Below are 18777 nucleotides of genomic sequence, written 5' to 3'. Positions count from 1 at the left end.
GCTTGAACTCTGTGTAGCCATTAAAAATTATTAATTATAAAACAAAAATGAGTGCACTATTATAATTAATTATAATATATATTATAATCATATATATATATATTTATATTATAATCATATATATATATATATATATAAACAGCGAAGAAAAAAAAATTCAAACTAACAAAAGACAACATTGACTAATAACCAGTATCAATATGGAAAAAAGGCTGCAGAGAGTCATAAACGTGAATAAAGTTGAGTCTTTTTACATAAATCATCACTGGAAAACCGAATCCGAGAAGGCACATCTATTAAACCAAATCGAACAATTATTTTTTTGCTTCGGTGCCATCTAGGAAGCCGGAGGAGGAATTTGCATTATCTGAAATAAGCCGTACCTAGAGTATGTCAATCTTTCTTACGAAATAGATGAGTCATGCCTGATAAAAACAAAAGCACAGGGGCGCAATAAGCGTTGTGAATCATGCATATATATATATATATATATATATATATATATATATATATATATATATATATATATATATATATATATGTATGTATAATTTTATAGTTATATTATAGTTAAATAATTAATTATTATAAATTACAAAGGTGAATTCCATTTTGAAAGAAATTCCATCACGGTTGCTTTCGGAACCTTGTGGGAGAGCCCAAAGCCAAAAATTTTCCTATGGAGTGGGCAGTACTTTAAAATAAAGAAAATTCAGTCTCCGTTTACTGAAAAAGAATTTTTTTTTACGAAATTTATAAAACAATATGAACAGATACCCCCCCCCCCCCCTCCATCATCTATCTTCATTAGTACAGGATTTCTCTATTTTGATTAAGCTGGTCCAAGTTAAATAAGGGTATTAAAGGAGTGTATAACAATCTCGAAGTGCTTCCATTTAAAACTCGTCTTCAATTAACTAGAGATAAATTAGAATTAAACTCCCTCTTGAACAGAATTCACCCCATCTATAAGTGCATTTGTGAAAATCTGTATATAGTACTAGTCTGCAGATGTCGATGAATAAGATTGCTTAAGCAACGTTGTCATGCGAGTTTAGTTGCAATTCAAGTTTTAGCTACAACTTAACCTTGAGTGTCACCCAATCAGTAATTGCGGAATAAAGAGAAACCGCTGAATTTAGATTCCGTTTTTATTCCTATTTGACTGAAAATTTGGCACGAGTTGTAGCTCTTACAGTCTGTGTTACAACTAAGCACTTTAATAAATGTGCATTATGCTCACAATTTTCTGCACAATCTGCGCGAAAGATATTTTGTCTTAGCATCCTAAAATTTTGGACTTAGGAAGATCCATTAAAATAATGATTATATTGAGATCGTAAGTGAGCCCCACACTGACTCTTAGTTCGATTTTAGTACTTAGCACAAAAAGATGGTAAAACTATTTATGCTAAAAAATAACATAAAGAAGAATATGTAATACTATTTTAGAAAAACTAGAGTCTTCACGTGAAGAATATCTTGGTCCCCCCGTGTATGTCCCCCCGTAATATTCAAAAATGTTGTACATTGAATCTATGAATAAAGAAAGTTTATCTTCGAAATAGGCATCTTTGAAAGACATTTCCGCCGGTCATAGCCTCTCTAAAAAAGGCTCTCCATTGATCTTGCATCAATCCGAGAGTTTTCTTGCATAAATGACCCCATAGATTCTAAAAGACTTGTTATGGTCCTCAGCTGTCTGTTCTAATAATAACCCATTATGGCATACTGCCTGATTGATCATTTCGTCGTGCATAAAAAGGAACGGCATATTTACTATAGTATCTCTTTCCCGATAATTTATTAAAAATTAATCTAAAACAATGACGGTGTATCAATAATGTCCCATAATTGCTGGTATACTATTCAAAAATCTTACTATATAATGCATAAAAATTTTATGTAAATAGTCTCCGAGCTAGAGGAAGTGAAACATATATCGTCTTGCAAATGATGACTGATGTCCTCTACCTCCTGTCAAGTAAATACGCTTTTACAAATTCAACTAGTAGATACAAACCTTCTAGATATTGTTTCTTTCGCTTTCTTATTAATCTTTAGAAACAAAAGTGGGAGATAAGTCATTTTGTTTTGGGCACGCAAGCTTTCACTCCGTGTACCAAGATTTTCTGGATTCTGTGAGACATTTCATACAAAATACATTTTTTAACGCTCGATTTGTCTGTTTCAAAAGCATATTCTTTAAATGTCTTTGTACTTGCAACATGACCATTTATCTTTACCTCAGTTAACTTTTATTGTGATTGGACCCAAGCTAATACACTAAAATTTATTTTGAAGGAGTATAAACCCAAAAGACAAAACAAAAAACAAAGAAAGAAAAACAAAGAAAACAGAACTGAAGGTTGTTATGGAAAATGCAAGAAGATATTAGCAAATCTTGAATATTCCGAGGATGGGTAGGGACCCAAAGGCCCTCGTCCTCCTTACATGCCTGGTTGGAATTGAATCTCAATGTCCATAACTAGAAAATCGTATGTGTTGATCGTGTGTTCAGTGGCCGTCGTCAGCAGAGATAAAAAATAGGGGGAGTGGTGCTTAAGAGCTGTACATCTTTCCTTAACCAGAAGAAGCGCAAGACTGCAGTCCTGTACCTGATCCGGTCTTGACCATCTGATAAATTGTTCGAGCATCTAATGTGAATTTGGTTTTGCTTTAGTTTTACTCACTGTTTTGAAAATTCTTATCTGCTTTTTTTTTGTGATTATCCCTATGATAAAAAATAAGAGTGTGTACTAAATACAAGATTTACAAAGACATTGGAAAAAATTCCTTTTAAATCCTAAATTTAATCATGAACAGCAATCTGAAGCATCAAAAAAATTCACCAGAAAAGAAATACAAAAAATCATTATGCAAAAAAAGCTGGGTGATATTAAATTTTTGAATCCAGCATAAAATAGTATGTTAGAAACGGCATCTCAATTAAGTTGTCAACAGTATCCGTTATGCATCTCAAGACGTTCAAGGCGAATCTTGGAACTCACAAGATGTACAGAGTGCTCAAAAACATGGTTTGGTTTCCTCGTGTTATCAAAAGCATTACCCTCAATATTATATTTCGGAAATAGGCGTATGTTTGATTTAGGTTAACTAAAAGTTAACGGGGGGATAAGATAAAACTAAAAATTCAGAAATGTGGATATGCAAGTCCTAATATGGTCATTTCGTATAGTGATTTTTTCAGACAAAGATTTTCCCATTCGTTAATACCTTGGGTATTTTCCTATATTGAATTGGTTTCGCCTTTCTTTTTTTACATTCCACTTATTATTGTAAATTAAAGCTAGTCTTAAGTAGCTAAAGAGTATTTTTTTTTAATTAATATGAATTGTTTCATTATGACATTTTGTTTGAATATCAAAGTTCATAGCACTAGCAAAATACAACGATTTAGCTTGGAAGTTTGGCTAAGAAAAAGAAAAAAAAAATATGTGTTGGCTTATTATTGCCTGAATAATAAGAACTCACAAGTGGCCTATGCTAAAATAAAAAAGAAGTAGAAACTGGAGAGAGAGCCCGATCCCATAAAGACCGAGATTTTTTTAATTCGTCTTGCAATTTCCTACAACATACCTTCTTTTGGCCAAATCCCAATAGGATTTGGATGACGTCCATTCCCATGCTTAGACACTACCTATGCCATGTAGAAACCACCCATTAGCAAAGAGCCTGCCTTCAATTCCATGCCTGTGCATCTGCTGCATGTAAAGATACCTGGTGTGTATGTGTTTCTTTAAGGGTAGAAATAACGAGAATTTAAATTTTGGAAAATCAGAATAATACATATATTGACTTTTTCTGCTTTAATTTTTTGTTACACATAACGTAATTCAGAACAACAAATTTTATACGTAAATAATGTTTATTTAGCTCTAAACTGAAAATAATATCACAGTCATTCACTTACAAAAATGAATCCGACACCTCCCTACTCACATTAATAAATCAATAAGATTACAAACGCCTACATATCCCTTGTGATAGCTACTGCAACGTTAATGATGCATGCTGATTAAACTTCTTCTATTTAAAAATAGTGTAATCCTGAAAAACTCCTGAAACGGAGCGTACCTGTAAAAATGAAAAGGCATGGCAGAAGAACATCATTGTGGAATACTTGCTGCCTACCGCGTATCTACTAATATTTTTTTCGATCCCTTGTTATAAAAGATCAGGTTGGACTTCTTGGTTGCTATTAACAACTAATACTGTTTCTAGTTCTTCCTCTGTCTGCATGTTACTCAATTTATTTTCGTGCTTTAATTCTGCATTATTCATAAGTTCAGTTGGGAGGACAGTCGCCTCTAACTTGAATTGACTGTCTTCTACTTTATCACTATCAGTTTCTACCACATCACCGGGCTGTGGCAATAAAGATTGTTGCACTTCAAGTTCTACTGTTGCACACACATTTTGCTGATTCCTTGTCCTTTTTCTTTTTCTGTTTCGTCGTGCATTTGTTGCTGCTGTTGTCAGTCTTGTCGGTAGAAATTTGGACAAATCCATACTCGTTCCACTTCCTTGGCGAGAGTGAGGAGGCTTTATAGCAGCTTTAGTGTCATCTATTTGCTGTTCATGAGTTTCTTCAGCAATTCTATCAAGAGGAATCGCTTCGCAATTAAAAATTTCAAGTTCAAGGGATAACTTACTAATTGTTGTTTTGATGTACATATCAGCTTCTGTTAGATCATCCTCAAAATAAATCGAATCTGTCCGAATCCCAGGACCGCCTGTTCTGCAGTTGTCTAAGTATAGACTCGGCAAATTTTCAATGATCTTGTTTAATGTTCTCTGTTGATATTTTGCACTTTCGCGAAGGCGTAGCAACTGTTGAGCTGAGAAACGGCTTATGCGGTCACGTTGAGTCAAGTAATTTGTTCTCACTCTTTGAAGTCGGTCTGTCGAATAGTCGTTTAATTTTCTCATCTAAAAATAAAAAAAGGGTAAAGTGAATGACCAACATAAACTTTTGTTGCCCTCATTCCTGAGAAACAATGTTTTACGTAAATATAGAAATATTTTTGATACTTGAAACATTAGTGTTAACTTGAAGAAGTCCAAACAGATAAGCCAAATGAACAAACAGTATAAACAAAATTTAAGTGCAAGCATCCTGAAGTGATTTCCTCCTGGATCTAAGAGCGCGTCATTGGTTAATGGTGTTTATTATTCATGAAAATCCTTGGATTGACCAAAGATCCTCTTAGTAGGCTCATGGTATCAATCAAAACATACAGCTCTCTCTTATTTTGGGTGTTACCGTGGCAATTTGAATGCACCTGGATACTCCCATTAGAGACCTTTTACTGCTTACCAATACCTCGCAGGACGCCACCTGGGTGGGGGGAGGGGCACGAATACTATAGTTTTTAGAGAATCATACAAATCCTTTTAATAGGTACACTTATTCTAACTGGAAGCATTTTTAGGGTTGCATTTCAGTTGTGTGTGGTATTACTGATGAACCTAACCAAATGTATTGGTTTTTTACTTCTTTGTCAAAATTTGAAGGATTTGGTATATTTCGCAGCGATACCTTGTCACAAAAAAAAAATGAAAAAATACCTTATTTTTTATATTATTCTTTATAAATAACCTAGCCATGGATATTTGACCATTTTGTGAAGTATTGTGTTCGTTTTGTATGCTTCTGAACGAACAGAATTGTATAGAAGCCAAATTTACTTCGTAAAAGAAAAAAAAAGGTATTTTTCTTGATATGCAAAGTTTTCAATTTCGTGTCTCATTTAAAATTCATTCAGGGTCACAAATCGGTTAGACCTTAAATAGTTCCTGAACTCCTGCTCTGTTGAGATCGCGTAAACGACGCCTACTTGAAGGCTACACGATTTTGTAAACCTTATCAGAACTACGCAGTATTCTATACTAATGTGGATTTTGATGTACCTTAAGCAGACCAAAAATGCTGCCTTCTAGCTAATTTTATCGGTTCGAGTAGAGTATGATCAATTTGAACAAGATAGGTAGCAACAAAAAGCCTCAAAAATATAAGGATATATAAGCCTTCCTCATTATAATGGATGGTTTGCCTTTACACTGGATCAGTTTCCTTCTTAAAATAAATGTGAAAACGAGAGTTGCCAAATTCTCTTAGCCCAAGTGTCCACATCGGTTCTGGATTTTCAGAAAACCAGAAAAAGACGGTTTTTTATGTGATTTAGCACTTTTGGACTCTCATGAGTTAGACAAAAATAGTTCAAGACAGAATATAATATACCTGTTCACTGTATTGGTCCTTCATTACTGTAAAATGTTGAGTACCATAGCTTCTAAGATCTCTGACATTTTGAGCTTGATGTTGATAAGTGTCTCTTACTTTTTCAGCTTGGAGAGCACAGTTTTCTTTGACTCTGTTTACCTATAATTTAAAGAAACCCAAGTTAAAAGATCATATGAAAAGGACTACGAGTTGCACATATTTTGTAGTTACATTTTGTAGCTGTAAATTTTCAAAAATTGTGATATTTGAATAGCCCGAGAAAAGACAAGTCCCCCCAGGAATTCCTATGAACCAATTTACAAATGAAAAACAACCAACGGGCTATGTCTTGCCTAAAAGGTTCATTCTGGCAAACTGGGGTATCTTAAATATTTTTGTATCTTACTGCGATTCAGTAATATTTCGTCATCAGTACATCCATATAACCTTGTACAGCCTGTTATAATTGGTATTATTCTAACTTAAAGAATGATGATTGTTTAGTTTGGTCATTACTTATTTCTTTCATTGACACTACATATTGAACATCGGTGGGCATTCAATAATAATAATAATAATTAAAAAAAAAAACAGCGTCATTTAACAAAAAGTATGGCCACTAAAATCTGATTTCTTATGAAAAATCAGATCTACCTAGCCTTCTAGAACTAACTCAAAAACTTTTCCTTTTTTCGCACTCGTGTCACTCTCGTTGCAATACCAGCTGTAAGATTTTACAGTATGAGCATTATTTTCTCAGTATCAGAGAATTAAAAAAAATTGCTTGAAAGAAAAAAAAGGACAGTCTTATTTATAAGAATCAAAACATTTATTCTTATCTACTTTGAGGACCGTTAGTCCTCTAAGTGGATGAGAATATGTAACGGATAAAAAAACCTTAGCTACCTTTTATATTCCCCCCTATTGGAAAAAGCATACGCCACTTTTTAGCGAGAACAAGGACATTCGAAAAATTAAATTCTTAGGCCATATTTTTTCAGTCAGATTGGGGTAAGGGTAATTTGGCCCAATTTCATAAAGGGTCCTGTGTATGGGAATGTCAGTATAAGCAAAACCCAATAACGATAAAATAAAAACAAACTTGAAAAAATTCATAACTGCTTTTTTTTAACTAGGCGACAGTAAGCTTTTGGGTTTTGTTGTTTTCATGTAGCTATAAATTTTCTGACTCAGCTCAGTTCCTCGCCTTTGAAAATAAGGCTATGGGAGAAAAAATAAAAGAAAAAAAAATCAAAGATTTGTGCCGTGTTGTGTTTTTGACGGGTAAAATTGAGTTTCCTCCTTTCACAAAAAAAAAGAATTTGAAAAGCATTGAAACTGGACATGTTATAGACAGAGGCATCACACACGGAAAGGGAGGAGTGGTAAATGTCTGCCTCCCTCGATGTGTTTCCCTGGTTGATTAAAGGAAGAATTTGGAATTACTTCTCAAGGCATCGTGATTTTGCCACATTTTTACTACTTTGCAAAGATTCTACCGAAACTTTAATCTTGGTCGGTAAAAATGACCTAACAATCTGTGAATTCCCTTTTTTCTTTCGTAAATGACAAATCTAGTCGTAGGTACTATTATCCTTCAGCTCACCTAACGAAATACATAGGTAGGCGTCCCTTGTTTATCTCTCATTCCAGGCAATCTAACGGTCCTATATCAATTTTAAATTCTTGGTCAACCTGCCTGATACTCTAGACAAGCATGACTTGCTAAAAGATAACAAACAAATATTGGTCAAATAAGAGAGGCACACTTACTCCCGCCGTTTACCCGTGCCAAATTAACCAAACACTTAGACAACTATAGGTTCTATCACTATCTTAGCTCTATGACTATCTACCTTGGTTCTACTGCCCTAGCAATGACCTAATATCTATTAACACATCAACTAACATCGTTTTTATGCAATCCTAATAAGGAGGGGGGGGGGGTTAATGCCAGGTTTGCTTCTCACTTAATTGGACTATCTGTCTTGGCTTTATCAACAATTAGCCATGACTTGTTGCCCACAACTATTCCATTTCAATTCACCATAAAATGAAATTGACTCCTGAGCTCGTCTCCGAATGCACACATAAAAAGCTCACACACATATGTTTGACATCTAAAGAAATTAGCTTAATTCGTTGCTAAAGGGGGGGGGGCATTTTTTAGGCCTTGGCGCATGAATTCTTTCAAATCAGCGGATTTTTTGGGGAAAATCGTTCATTCAACACATTTATATTAGAAAAACGAGCTGTCGGTGCATTTTCTCTTTACTGGAGGTGCAACTTTAAATTAAACATCTGGCAACAATGAAACAAAGCAGTATACTGTCCTAGTCGGGATGACAATGATGAACCTTGTATCAATTCTGTTCTACACATTTGATCAAAATAGTTTCTTTTACCTGTTGATGGTAGCTCTCGCGAAGTCTTTCGAGTTGCTGTGAGCGGTATTGTTCCAAACTGTCAAGCATTGTTTTAATACGTTTTGCTTGTGGAGATTCTTGCTTTTTACAACAACATTGCCAACCACACCTAGAAACGAAAAACCAATTTAGCTTTGCTCTTTTCTTTCGACTTAACAAAGGCCTTCAATCCAATTCTGACGCATAGCCTAGTTTAAAAGGATGAACTAGAATTATGATTTGTAATATTGGCTTGTTTGCATCTATTTTGCTCATTGCTCGAAAGACATTTTGTCCATTATCCAAATTATTTAGACCAAATAACTATTAAGCTTTCGCACTGTTCTTTATTCGAGATCAAATTAAAAAAAACAAGTTTTTTTAACTGAAAGTAAGGAGCGACATTCAAATTTAAAACGAACAGAAATTGCTTCGTATATGAAAGGGGCTGCTTCCTCATCAATGCCCCGCTCTTTACGCTAAGGTTTGACTCTTTCTCTCAACTATACTTTTTAAAACAGTAAAAATCTTTAGCGTAAAGAGCGGGACGTTGATGAGGAAGCAGCCCCTTTCATATACGAAGTAATTTCTGTTTGTTTTAAATTTTAATGTCGCTCCTTACTTTCAGTTAAAAAAAACTTGTTTTTTTATCTAATTTCTGAACGTTTTTGAATCAATGCATGTTTTGATTTTGGCTCTCCGCAGAGGAATAATTAAAACGAAATTTGCATTTTGTTTTGGCTAAATGGCTTTCTCATAGTCTTGATCGAATGATTTTGAGAAAAAAAGGAGTGGGGGAGGAAGCCTAGTTGCCCTCCGATTTTCGGTTAATTAAAAAGGCAAATAGAACTTTTAATTTTTTACGAATGTTTTTATTAGTAAAAGATATACGTATTTTATAAATTAGCTTACGTAACGAACTTTTGTATTCTCATGTTTTTATTACAATTATGAGGGGGGTCACCCCCTGGTCAGTACCTGTTCTTTACACTAAAGCTTAAATTTTGTCCCAATTCATTAAGAATGACCCCTGAATCACAAAAGCCGTAGAATAAATAGTTGAAATTACAAAAAATACTTTAGGGTAAAGAGCGAAGTATTAGGAGGAGGTGAGCCCCTCACATGTGTAATAATTTTTGTTCGTTTTAAGTTTTAATGCTGCTCCTTACTTCCAGTTGAAAAAACCTTTTCATATTTATTTTTTCCTTGTTTTTTTTTTTTAAATAATGCTAGAAAATGCTGCGCTCCCTTCATAGAAATTTTCTTCCTCCATTACAAATTCCTCGATGGAAAGTTCCCCCAACATACCCCCCTCTTCTCAACCCCTCCCGCAACCAAAAAATCCCCCTGAAAACGTCTGTACACTTCCCAATAACCGTTACTATATGTAAGCACTGGTCAAAGTTTGTAACTTGTAGCCCCTCCCACGGGGACTATGGGAGAGTAAGTGGTCTCCAAAGAAATAGTTTTAAGGTTTTTTGACTACGCTGAATAAAATGGCTATCTCAGAATTTTGATCCGTTGACTTTGGGAAAATAATTAGCGTGGGAGGGGGTCTAGGTGCCCTCCAATTGTTTTGGTCACTTAAAAAGGGCACTAGAACATTTCATTTCCGTTAGAATGAGCCCTCTCGCTACATTCTAAGACCACTAGGTCAATACGATCACCCCTGAAAAAAAAAAAAAAAAAAAAAAAAAAAAAAAAAAAAAAAAAAAAAAAAAAAAAAAAACACGCATCCGTGATCTGCCTTCCGGCAAACAATACAAAATTCCACATTTTTGTAGATAGGAGCTTGAAACTTCTACAATAGGGTTCTCGGATACGCTGAATCTGATGGTGTGATTTTCGTTTAGATTATATGACTTTAGGGGGCGTTTCACACAATTTCCTAAAATAAGGCACATTTTCTCAGGCTCGTAACTTTTGACTAAACTTGATGAAACTTATATATTTAAAATCAGCATTAAAATGCGATTCTTTTGATGTAGCTATTGGTATCAAAATTCCATTTTTTAGAGTTTTGGTTACTATTGAGCCGGGTCGCTCCTTACTACAGTTCGTTACCACGAACTGTTTGATCAGTTAAGTTTGCGCAATGAAAAACGGAGAATTGCGGTCTTTCTAGACTAATATTTTGAGTTTTGTTAGTGTAGTAGTCATATCCACTCGTGAAAAAAGCATACCGACGTATTTTCTAAAAGTCTCGTATAGTAGATCTGCATGGGTGACTTTGGAGTTTTGGGGCCAAATCTTTACTGCAATTACAAAGATGTATTTGAATGAGAAAAACGCTTACTATTTTGATTTGTGATATACCAAAAGAATTTGATTGAAAAACAGTCCTTGAATATTCCTTTTCGAAGTAGGGATTAACTCGTTTAACACAAACAACCCCTCAAATCATTGTCCCCAATCTTTTTTTCTTTTTTTGCGATTTTGTATTTGAAGACTGGGTCAATAGCAAAAAAAAAAACGGGAGACGTCCGAATTTTAAAGTGATGTTTAAGTGCTGCAGTTAACACGAAGATTCAAAAATAACTACTGAGTTTAGCCAAAAAAATTCTTCTTTGCTCTAGTCTCTAATCAACTTGGTTATTATTTATTGTGTGCTATCAGTAAAGTTTGATCTAGATGAGTTTTTTTGTAACTAATAGCATAAAAAACTGACCTTTCGACAAGCATCTTAACCAGGAGGACTGTTACGACGATAATCATAAATGCAACGCAAGTAGCAAGCCCAGCAACGACGCTAAATACTTTTGTCTCGTGAATTGTTCTTGGATTCATTTTTAGCGTTACATACGTTGTAAAATCAGAAACAGCATTTGAACCTGTACATGTATAACGTCCGACGTCCTTCCTTTCCACTCTTGGGATGAGTAATTCTCCTGTTTCTAATGCCTGGGTCATATTTTCATCCATAAGAACTTCAGATGACCATTTATAAACAGTATTATATGGGGTAATCCAGGTTATACTAGGTGCAGGATTACCTCTGAATGTGCATCTCAAAATGACTCTGTCGTAAATGAAAACGGAAGAAAGAGACGTGGAGTTTTGGAGTTCAACTTTTGAGCAATTTTCTAAGGGCATTGCTTCATTTAAGTGCAGACCCGAATATTTTCCTTCACCACATTCTAAGTTACTTCGATTCCAGTGATGTAGCCAAAGGTGGCCACAGTCGCATACTAAATTGTTACCATGCGCTAAAAAATATTCCAGTTTAGCTTTTATTAACGACTTAGGAATGTACTTTAAGGAGTTTTCACTTATATTCAAAAATTTGAGTGAATATGGAAAAAATACCCCTTGGAGTGAAACAAGTTTCTTGTTCTGGGTAAGAACAAGCTTATCGAGTTTTGACAGAGGAGTGAAAACCCTATCACTTAATTTATGCAGTCTTGGCATTTCAGAAACATAAATCTCTTTCAGGTTGGGTGTTGATAGAAAAATATCACTAGACATTTCTTCAAGATTAATGCCATCAAGAATAAGCTTGTCAAGCATCGGTAGGTTCAAGATTGGAAGTTTTTTCAAGTTTGTATTGGCAAGGCTTAGGAATGTTAGCACTGGCATGTCGTCCAATCGATCTATGTTGCTTATTGGGTTTTCGGAGAGGTCCAAAATTTCCAAGGCTCTTCTTGGATAATCTGGCATCGTTTTTAATTGTACATTATGTAATATAATCACACGTATCGCTATGGGAAAAATAATATCGGTGTATTTGGCATCGGTTATTTTAAGGGTATCTAGTGCTGGTAACTTCTTTACATTTACTATCACAGTCTCACTTTTCAACACTTGAATTCGACTTATATTAGTGGCAGTGGAGCTGCTGAAGTACAATTGAACCAAAGAGGAATTACTAATTTTGACAACTGCTAGGTTTGGTAAATCACTCAAATTAACAGTCACATTTCGAGCATTGGAAATGTAAACATTGGTTGCATTTGATTCTATTTTGGAAGTCACCAAACTGCCTTCAGCTTTGCAGTCGTACTTCATCCATCCCTGCTCTTTCGCGAGTTTGCATGTCTCCTCTGCAGAAACGTTAAAAGAGGGGGTGATGATGACGAAAATAAGGAAACAGAAGATCCAAAAATGTTTCATCCTTGGAATGCTTTACTGTATTTCCATTATGAAGCTGGGGGGCTCAAATCTGGAAAATAAATATATTATTTCGGCATTTGATTATTAAATAATGTTGCTCGTATTTTTTAAGTTGCTAAGCCATGCTCATACTAAAATAAGATGAAATGCATGATAACATGCCACATCTGACTGGAATACACCTCAAACCATGGAGAAACACAGGAAATTAACCACGTTTAATCGTCTATATTGCATATTCAGATTCCAGTCGACTTAGCTTATTTTTGTTAAATCATCTATTATTATTCAAAAGCCATTTTGTCCTTGCTGAGTTTATACTAAAACTTTTCAGTAATCGACAATTAATTAAATCCACTTTGTAGCGTTTAGTGTTAGTGTAATCAATTGACTGACCCATAACTTTGAAACTTCAAAATGGACAATGAAAATTATAAAATTAACGTTGTACTAAGGATTGTTAGTACACCCTACTATCAAGGATTGTTGTGTTTGATCCTTTGCTACACAGGGAGCCCCCCTTCTGTCTGCCTTTGCATAGGCCTTTTTTCAAAGGATATTAATATAGACTTTTTGCCTTAGCAGCCAAAGCACCAACGATGACTTTACTGGCTCTCCTTGCATAAAAGCTCCGTAGTGTTGTTCCTTTACTTGATTGGTTTTTCATGACACAAAACAGTATCTTTCGGTCACTTTCAAATATTCCTTCAAACATCTCCTGAAATTAATTTAAACAACTCTCTGGACAATAACATATACGTTCTCAGTTCCAAGACTCGCAATGATTTCCCTTTCAAAAATGAAAAGAAATGTATTTGAGTCTACTTTCTCACTATCAGACCTCTTCTACATTCTGATCCCCCCCCCAAAAAAAAATATAACTTTGGCTTGGCTAACGTTGGTAGAGTATAATGAAAAAATCTTTCGTTTCTTTTACAGAATAATCACACATCAGTCTTCTGGCAAACAATACAAAATTCTGTATTTTCGTAGATAAGAGCTTGAAACTTCTATAGTATGGTTCTCTGATACGCTGAATCTGATTGTGTGATTTTCGTTAAGATTATATGGCTTTTAGGGGATGTTTCCCCCTATTTTCTAAAATAAGGCAAATTTTCATGGGTAAGACTAAACTTGATGAAACTTATATTTTGAAAATTAGCATAAAAGTACGATTATTTTGATATAACTATTGATATCAAAATGCAGTTTTTTAGAGTTTCGGTTAATATTGAGCTAAGTCGCTTCTTACTACAGTTCGTTACAACGAACTGTTTGATTAAAATCGACTTGACAGGTTTTTAGGTCTTTCTCTGCATTGCATTATGTCCTGATTCATCGGTCAATAGTAAAAATTTGTAATGTCACATTTATCTATGAACTTGCCATTATAAAATCATTGAAATGAGGGGCACAAACCTCATCATTGAAATGAGGGGACGAAATTAAATTTGTTCTCCCAACTTATCTTGAAAAATCAAAGAAAAGCACCCATAAAATGTATACTAAACAAAAAAATAGAATATAATTAAGATGTAAAAATCGATGAGAACACAATTTAACGATAAGATTCATTTTAGATAACTAATCTTGATAGATAACAGAAAATTGGTGATTGACAACAACTGGACTAAATCAAAATGTATTTAAAAGCCGCCAATTCCACAGGTTTATGAAATATACACAAAGATTGATTGTATCTTAGCTAAGTTGAATGGGGTTACAGAGAAGACTTCATTCCCTAATAAAAACAAGAAAAGTCGGCCATTTCTTATTATATACATAAATTTTAATGCACTACTTTAAATCTCGAAGGCAAACTAAAAATTGAAATTTTGTCCAATCCCAAGTAACGTCTTTGGCGTGTTAAATCAAACATTGAGCCCAACTTGGGTTGTTTGTACGAAATCCTTAGTACAAAATAACAAAATAATCCACCCAAGCAGTAGAGCTTGTCTGTGGAGTGGAAAATATCTGATTGACACATCTTAGAAAAAGGAAAAAAACGTTTTTCCAAATATAAATAAAGCGACCCTGACAATTGTCTCTGCCCACTCACCCCCCCCCCCCTATTTCCACTGGTTGGACAGCAAAAATTGCTCTATCTCGAAAATTGGCACCGTGAACGAGCTTTTGATGAGCATTGAGTTCCAAATTTGTAATATTGGTGCAGGATTCTTTTTCTGAACTATGCATTATAATAACAAAGTGATACTACCTTTTTGGTTCCCCGTTCAATACTGTTAGCAAAACGCCTGGTTCTGCTTCAAATACGAATAAATGCAGCCGTTCTAATGGGGCTAGATTGAAAAGTTTGTTGGGTAATTGTTAAATATCTCGACTTGACTCAAGAAGTGAGATCTGCATGATGTGTTTAAAACCAGTTTGTCTGTTGTATTCGGTTATAATTAGCTTTGTCTCAGTGACGGAAAACTATAATGCAGGTATGTTTTAATCAAATATTTAATATATAGAATTGCTATATTCTTTGGGTTATGTATTAAATATAATACGTTCTAGGCGGCCTCCTTTCACTAATTCTCTACTGTAGTTTCTATAATTTTGTTACTAAAATATTATGTTTTCATCATATTTTAGTATATTTCATTACGATTAGCCTAACTTCACTTCTTGAGTCTGCTTGGGATATTTAACAACTACCGTTTGATTCTGTTGTCTGAATTATTTTTGCTTCGCTTGTTAATGCCAGCGTGAAGAAAAAACCAACACCTAACAAAGTCAGCAAAGTTTTTCGCCTTGCCCAGGGCTATATCCAGGCGAAAAGAGAGGGGGTTGGGACGGAATTATTACGATCATGTATAGTGCCAAGAATGTCCCAAATACACTTTAATAAGGTAGGAGCATTAATACAATTATAATTAATAAAATATTTAATTTCAGATATAATGGTTGCTAACGTGACAATGCATCCATTACCCTCTTAGATGAAACCAAATAAAGCCCTAGTTTATGCATAAAATTTTGGTGATTCAGTTGGTTTGCTGAATTACTTGCTATACTTTTTACTTGTTAACAGGTGATTCATAATGTCTAATAATGCCTATTTGAAAGAAAAAAAAATCTTTTTGCTTCTCGACTTCCCTGATATCCTGACGCTATAAAATTGGAAGTGATAGGATATCCAGTAGGGTATATTAAATTTTATGAATGTAATGAAATAAGAATTTTGTTATTGAGCTGGATATAAATACTGTAGGCCCATTTTAAATAGTTAATTACCTTAAACTAATACTGGACACCAACTTGTCTTTTCAGGCACTCTAAAATGTAAGGGTGGGTGAAAGATCCCATTTATTTCACTCGCACCAACTTAAAGTGCGCTAGCCAACGTATCCTGTCAAGATTTTCCCAAGCTAAACCAGCCCTAGCCTACTCTGTGTAGACTAGAGTTGAAAACAATTCTTGAAAATTAAATGTTTGCGCATAAGTAGCCCATATAGTCTACTTACAGAGAAATTGCAGATAGCCTAAGATTCCTTTAAAAATAGATTCTACTTTTTCAACTATCAGTGAAATTTTCGGTAAAATTCTAGTTAATTGACTTCTTGCTATCTCAGAAAGGGTTTAAGTTAGGAAAATGAAATTTTCAGAGATGAATCTACAGACTAAATTATGTCCCGGGAAAGTATTTTGAAGCAACCACCTCCACTCCTTCTCCCTCTAGTGGGCCCTGACCTTTGATGACCTTTAAAAATATGTATGTTATAAAAGTGAAACCTTGCAAAATAAATTAACTAGAATTTTACCAAATTTTCTACTTTTTCAATGAAGAGGCCAAAAACTGCAATAAAAGCGGGGCGAATGCTCTTTTTTTTCAATCTAGGCTACTTACTTTGCCGAAGATTCGACGTACCAGCTTCCCAAACTCTTTGGACTGGCATATATTTGATTACAGAACCGTTTGACTGACAATTGAATGTATGTATATTTCCTGAAATCATTAGCCTATGAACTTACATTGAAACATGGTCAAAATTTTAATCTCAGTCCTCATTTTCAAGTATAATCACTTGTACAGGCAATTCAATTCACAGCAAAAACGGTTAGTAAAATACACACCACCATGAATCCTCGTGATTTAGGAAAGCATGTCTAGGAGCCTAAGAGACAGAGCCCAATGTCTCCGCCCATTTATGTTTCTCTCCCAGATTACGGTTCGCTCTTGATAAAAAAAATAAAATAAATAGGTTCTATGACCATGGCAGGAAAATGCAGTTTTTTTTCCTCGATGGGCTGGTTATAGCATTTTGGAATTAATGGTATGCTGACACGGTTTGGGCTAGTACTTGGTATGCTCTTAAAGCCGTGATTAAGTGAACTGATGGAACTCGAAAATCCCATGTTAAAATTGAAAATTTATATTTAAAAAGTACTCAAGTATTCATTGGTGGAAGATATCGCTTTTAATACCAGACCGTAGCTTCTTGAAGATGCTACAAAATGTTTGCTAGGATTTTGCTCTATTTCCTCTAATTGCTTAGAAATCTTAGAAAATGTCTAGCTCTTTTTCACAAGTGTACTCCATGAAGGATATTGCTTTTAGAACAAAATCGGTACTGTCATGAACAGAAGACAATAACCTATAAAATGATTGCAACCATCTTTCGACGTATTTTCCTTTTTTCGAACAGTCCCATAGAATATTTTCAGCTACCTGAAATTTTTACAAGTTTTTTGCCAGAAAGAATCGTTTCAGATCGCCCTAGAGACCAAATTGACAACCTGGTATAATTAACCTGCTATTTCCGCCAATGAATAAGTGCTATTTGAAGGGTTTTTGAGAATCGACGATCTCTAGAGAATCGAGAGACAGAAGGTTACCCTAACTTCAATTTTAAACCTCGATGTTTCCAAGTTCACTTAATCACGGCCTTAATAGAACAGAACCACAGCTTAGATACCAAAATATTAGTATCTATGCTGTGTACAGAACTTCATTGTAGTACTACTTTTTTAATAGACGCTGATTGTTTTTTCCATTCCACGGTATTGAAATAGATGGTAAAATTTTGACTGAAGTCCAAACTGAAGAAAAATCGACGGTTTGATTCCTCTTGTTATTCAAATAAATTGGAAAAAAATATTGATGTTCCCCAGTTTTTTTCCTGTATGAGGGGACTCGGTTGCGCGTCTTTGCGAAAGATCCCAAAACTGCATTGGTGCTCTCATCCTCGCAAAGGAAGGTGCTGTTACATTGCACCGAAGTGTGTGTTTGGGGTCCCAAGCGTTATTGAGTACTTTATGTATCTTAATATAAAAGAATGTAACGTCAGCGTAAAATGGACGATTCTTTAACTCAAAAATTTGGACAATATTACCTAGAAATTCGGCTTTTAAGGCTAAGTTTTTCAGAGGCAATCTTATTCATGAATTTTGTATCAATTTGGATAAGGAATAGAAGTGATTCCTTGTTCTCAGCGAAGAATTTGGAAACATTTTGTTATAAGTAAAGTACACATAACTACTTGATGAAAGCCCCTCCCCGCCTATTCACGTAATTTTTGCTAGATTCAAGTTTTAACGTCTCTGTGGCACATGTTAATTAAAAGAAACACAGTCGAGAAGTTAGCTGAATGCAAGATTTGAGAAAACCAGTTTCAAAGACAAATGACGAATGGCAGAATCCATTGGACTTGTATAATTTGAGCTAAATATTTGCACATTAGCAGGGTCGGGGGATTAAGTTAGGCTAGGGGAGCTGTCAAAATACTTTACCCCCACCCCATAATGTGCAAATATATAACCCAAATTATGTTATTATATAAACTAAAGGTTATATGATGGTTATATTTCATTAAAATTAAGCTAACTTCACTTCTTGGGCGTATTTCGTTTAATTAACAAGTACCGTCTCTCTTGACATGTTTAAAAAAAATCGTTTTAGTTGTCATTAACCCCAGATTTAATTCGCGATTCTCTGAAAACCGATAAATTCGGCCGGTTAGTAATAGCTCGTATTTATTCGCCTATTGCGTTTCAAAAAGTTTAAACTAA

At 34.6% G+C, this 18777-nt stretch overlaps 2 protein-coding genes across 4 annotated transcripts in view; one reads left to right on the top strand and one right to left on the bottom strand.

Annotated features, from left to right (window-relative positions):
* LOC136025127 (cytokine-like nuclear factor N-PAC) overlaps positions 1-18777 on the top strand; it is a 129040-nt gene that overhangs the window by 91727 nt on the left and 18536 nt on the right. The gene's annotated exons all lie outside the window — the stretch shown is intronic.
* On the bottom strand, positions 3871-16894 carry LOC136025126 (uncharacterized). Of its 2 annotated transcripts, none has more exons than XM_065700870.1 (5): positions 16843-16894; positions 11321-12811; positions 8653-8782; positions 6266-6406; positions 3871-4953 (listed from the first exon to the last, which is right to left on the bottom strand). In XM_065700870.1, the coding sequence occupies exons 2-5, from the start codon at positions 12760-12762 to the stop codon at positions 4189-4191; spliced, it is 2478 nt and encodes an 825-aa protein (XP_065556942.1). In that variant the 5' UTR covers positions 12763-12811; positions 16843-16894; the 3' UTR covers positions 3871-4188. The 2 variants fall into 2 exon arrangements, with proteins under 2 accessions (XP_065556942.1, XP_065556941.1); XM_065700869.1 differs by having other exon boundaries at positions 16741-16880.

Source organism: Artemia franciscana, chromosome 3 (genome assembly GCF_032884065.1).
Source record: "Artemia franciscana chromosome 3, ASM3288406v1, whole genome shotgun sequence".
Lineage (NCBI taxonomy): Eukaryota > Metazoa > Arthropoda > Branchiopoda > Anostraca > Artemiidae > Artemia > Artemia franciscana.
This window is presented reverse-complemented; position numbering and strand designations above follow the sequence as displayed.

Bases quoted from the DNA above. Each gene is read 5' to 3' on its own strand.
- LOC136025126 (XM_065700870.1), bottom strand. From the start codon at position 12,762: ATGAAACATTTTTGGATCTTCTGTTTCCTTATTTTCGTCATCATCACC. The intron at 8,783-11,320 runs GTCAGTTTTTTA...TTTCGTTTCTAG, and splicing joins GTTAAGATGCTTGTCGAAAG to GTGTGGTTGGCAATGTTGTT. The intron at 6,407-8,652 runs GTAAAAGAAACT...TTTAAATTATAG, and splicing joins GCGAGAGCTACCATCAACAG to GTAAACAGAGTCAAAGAAAA.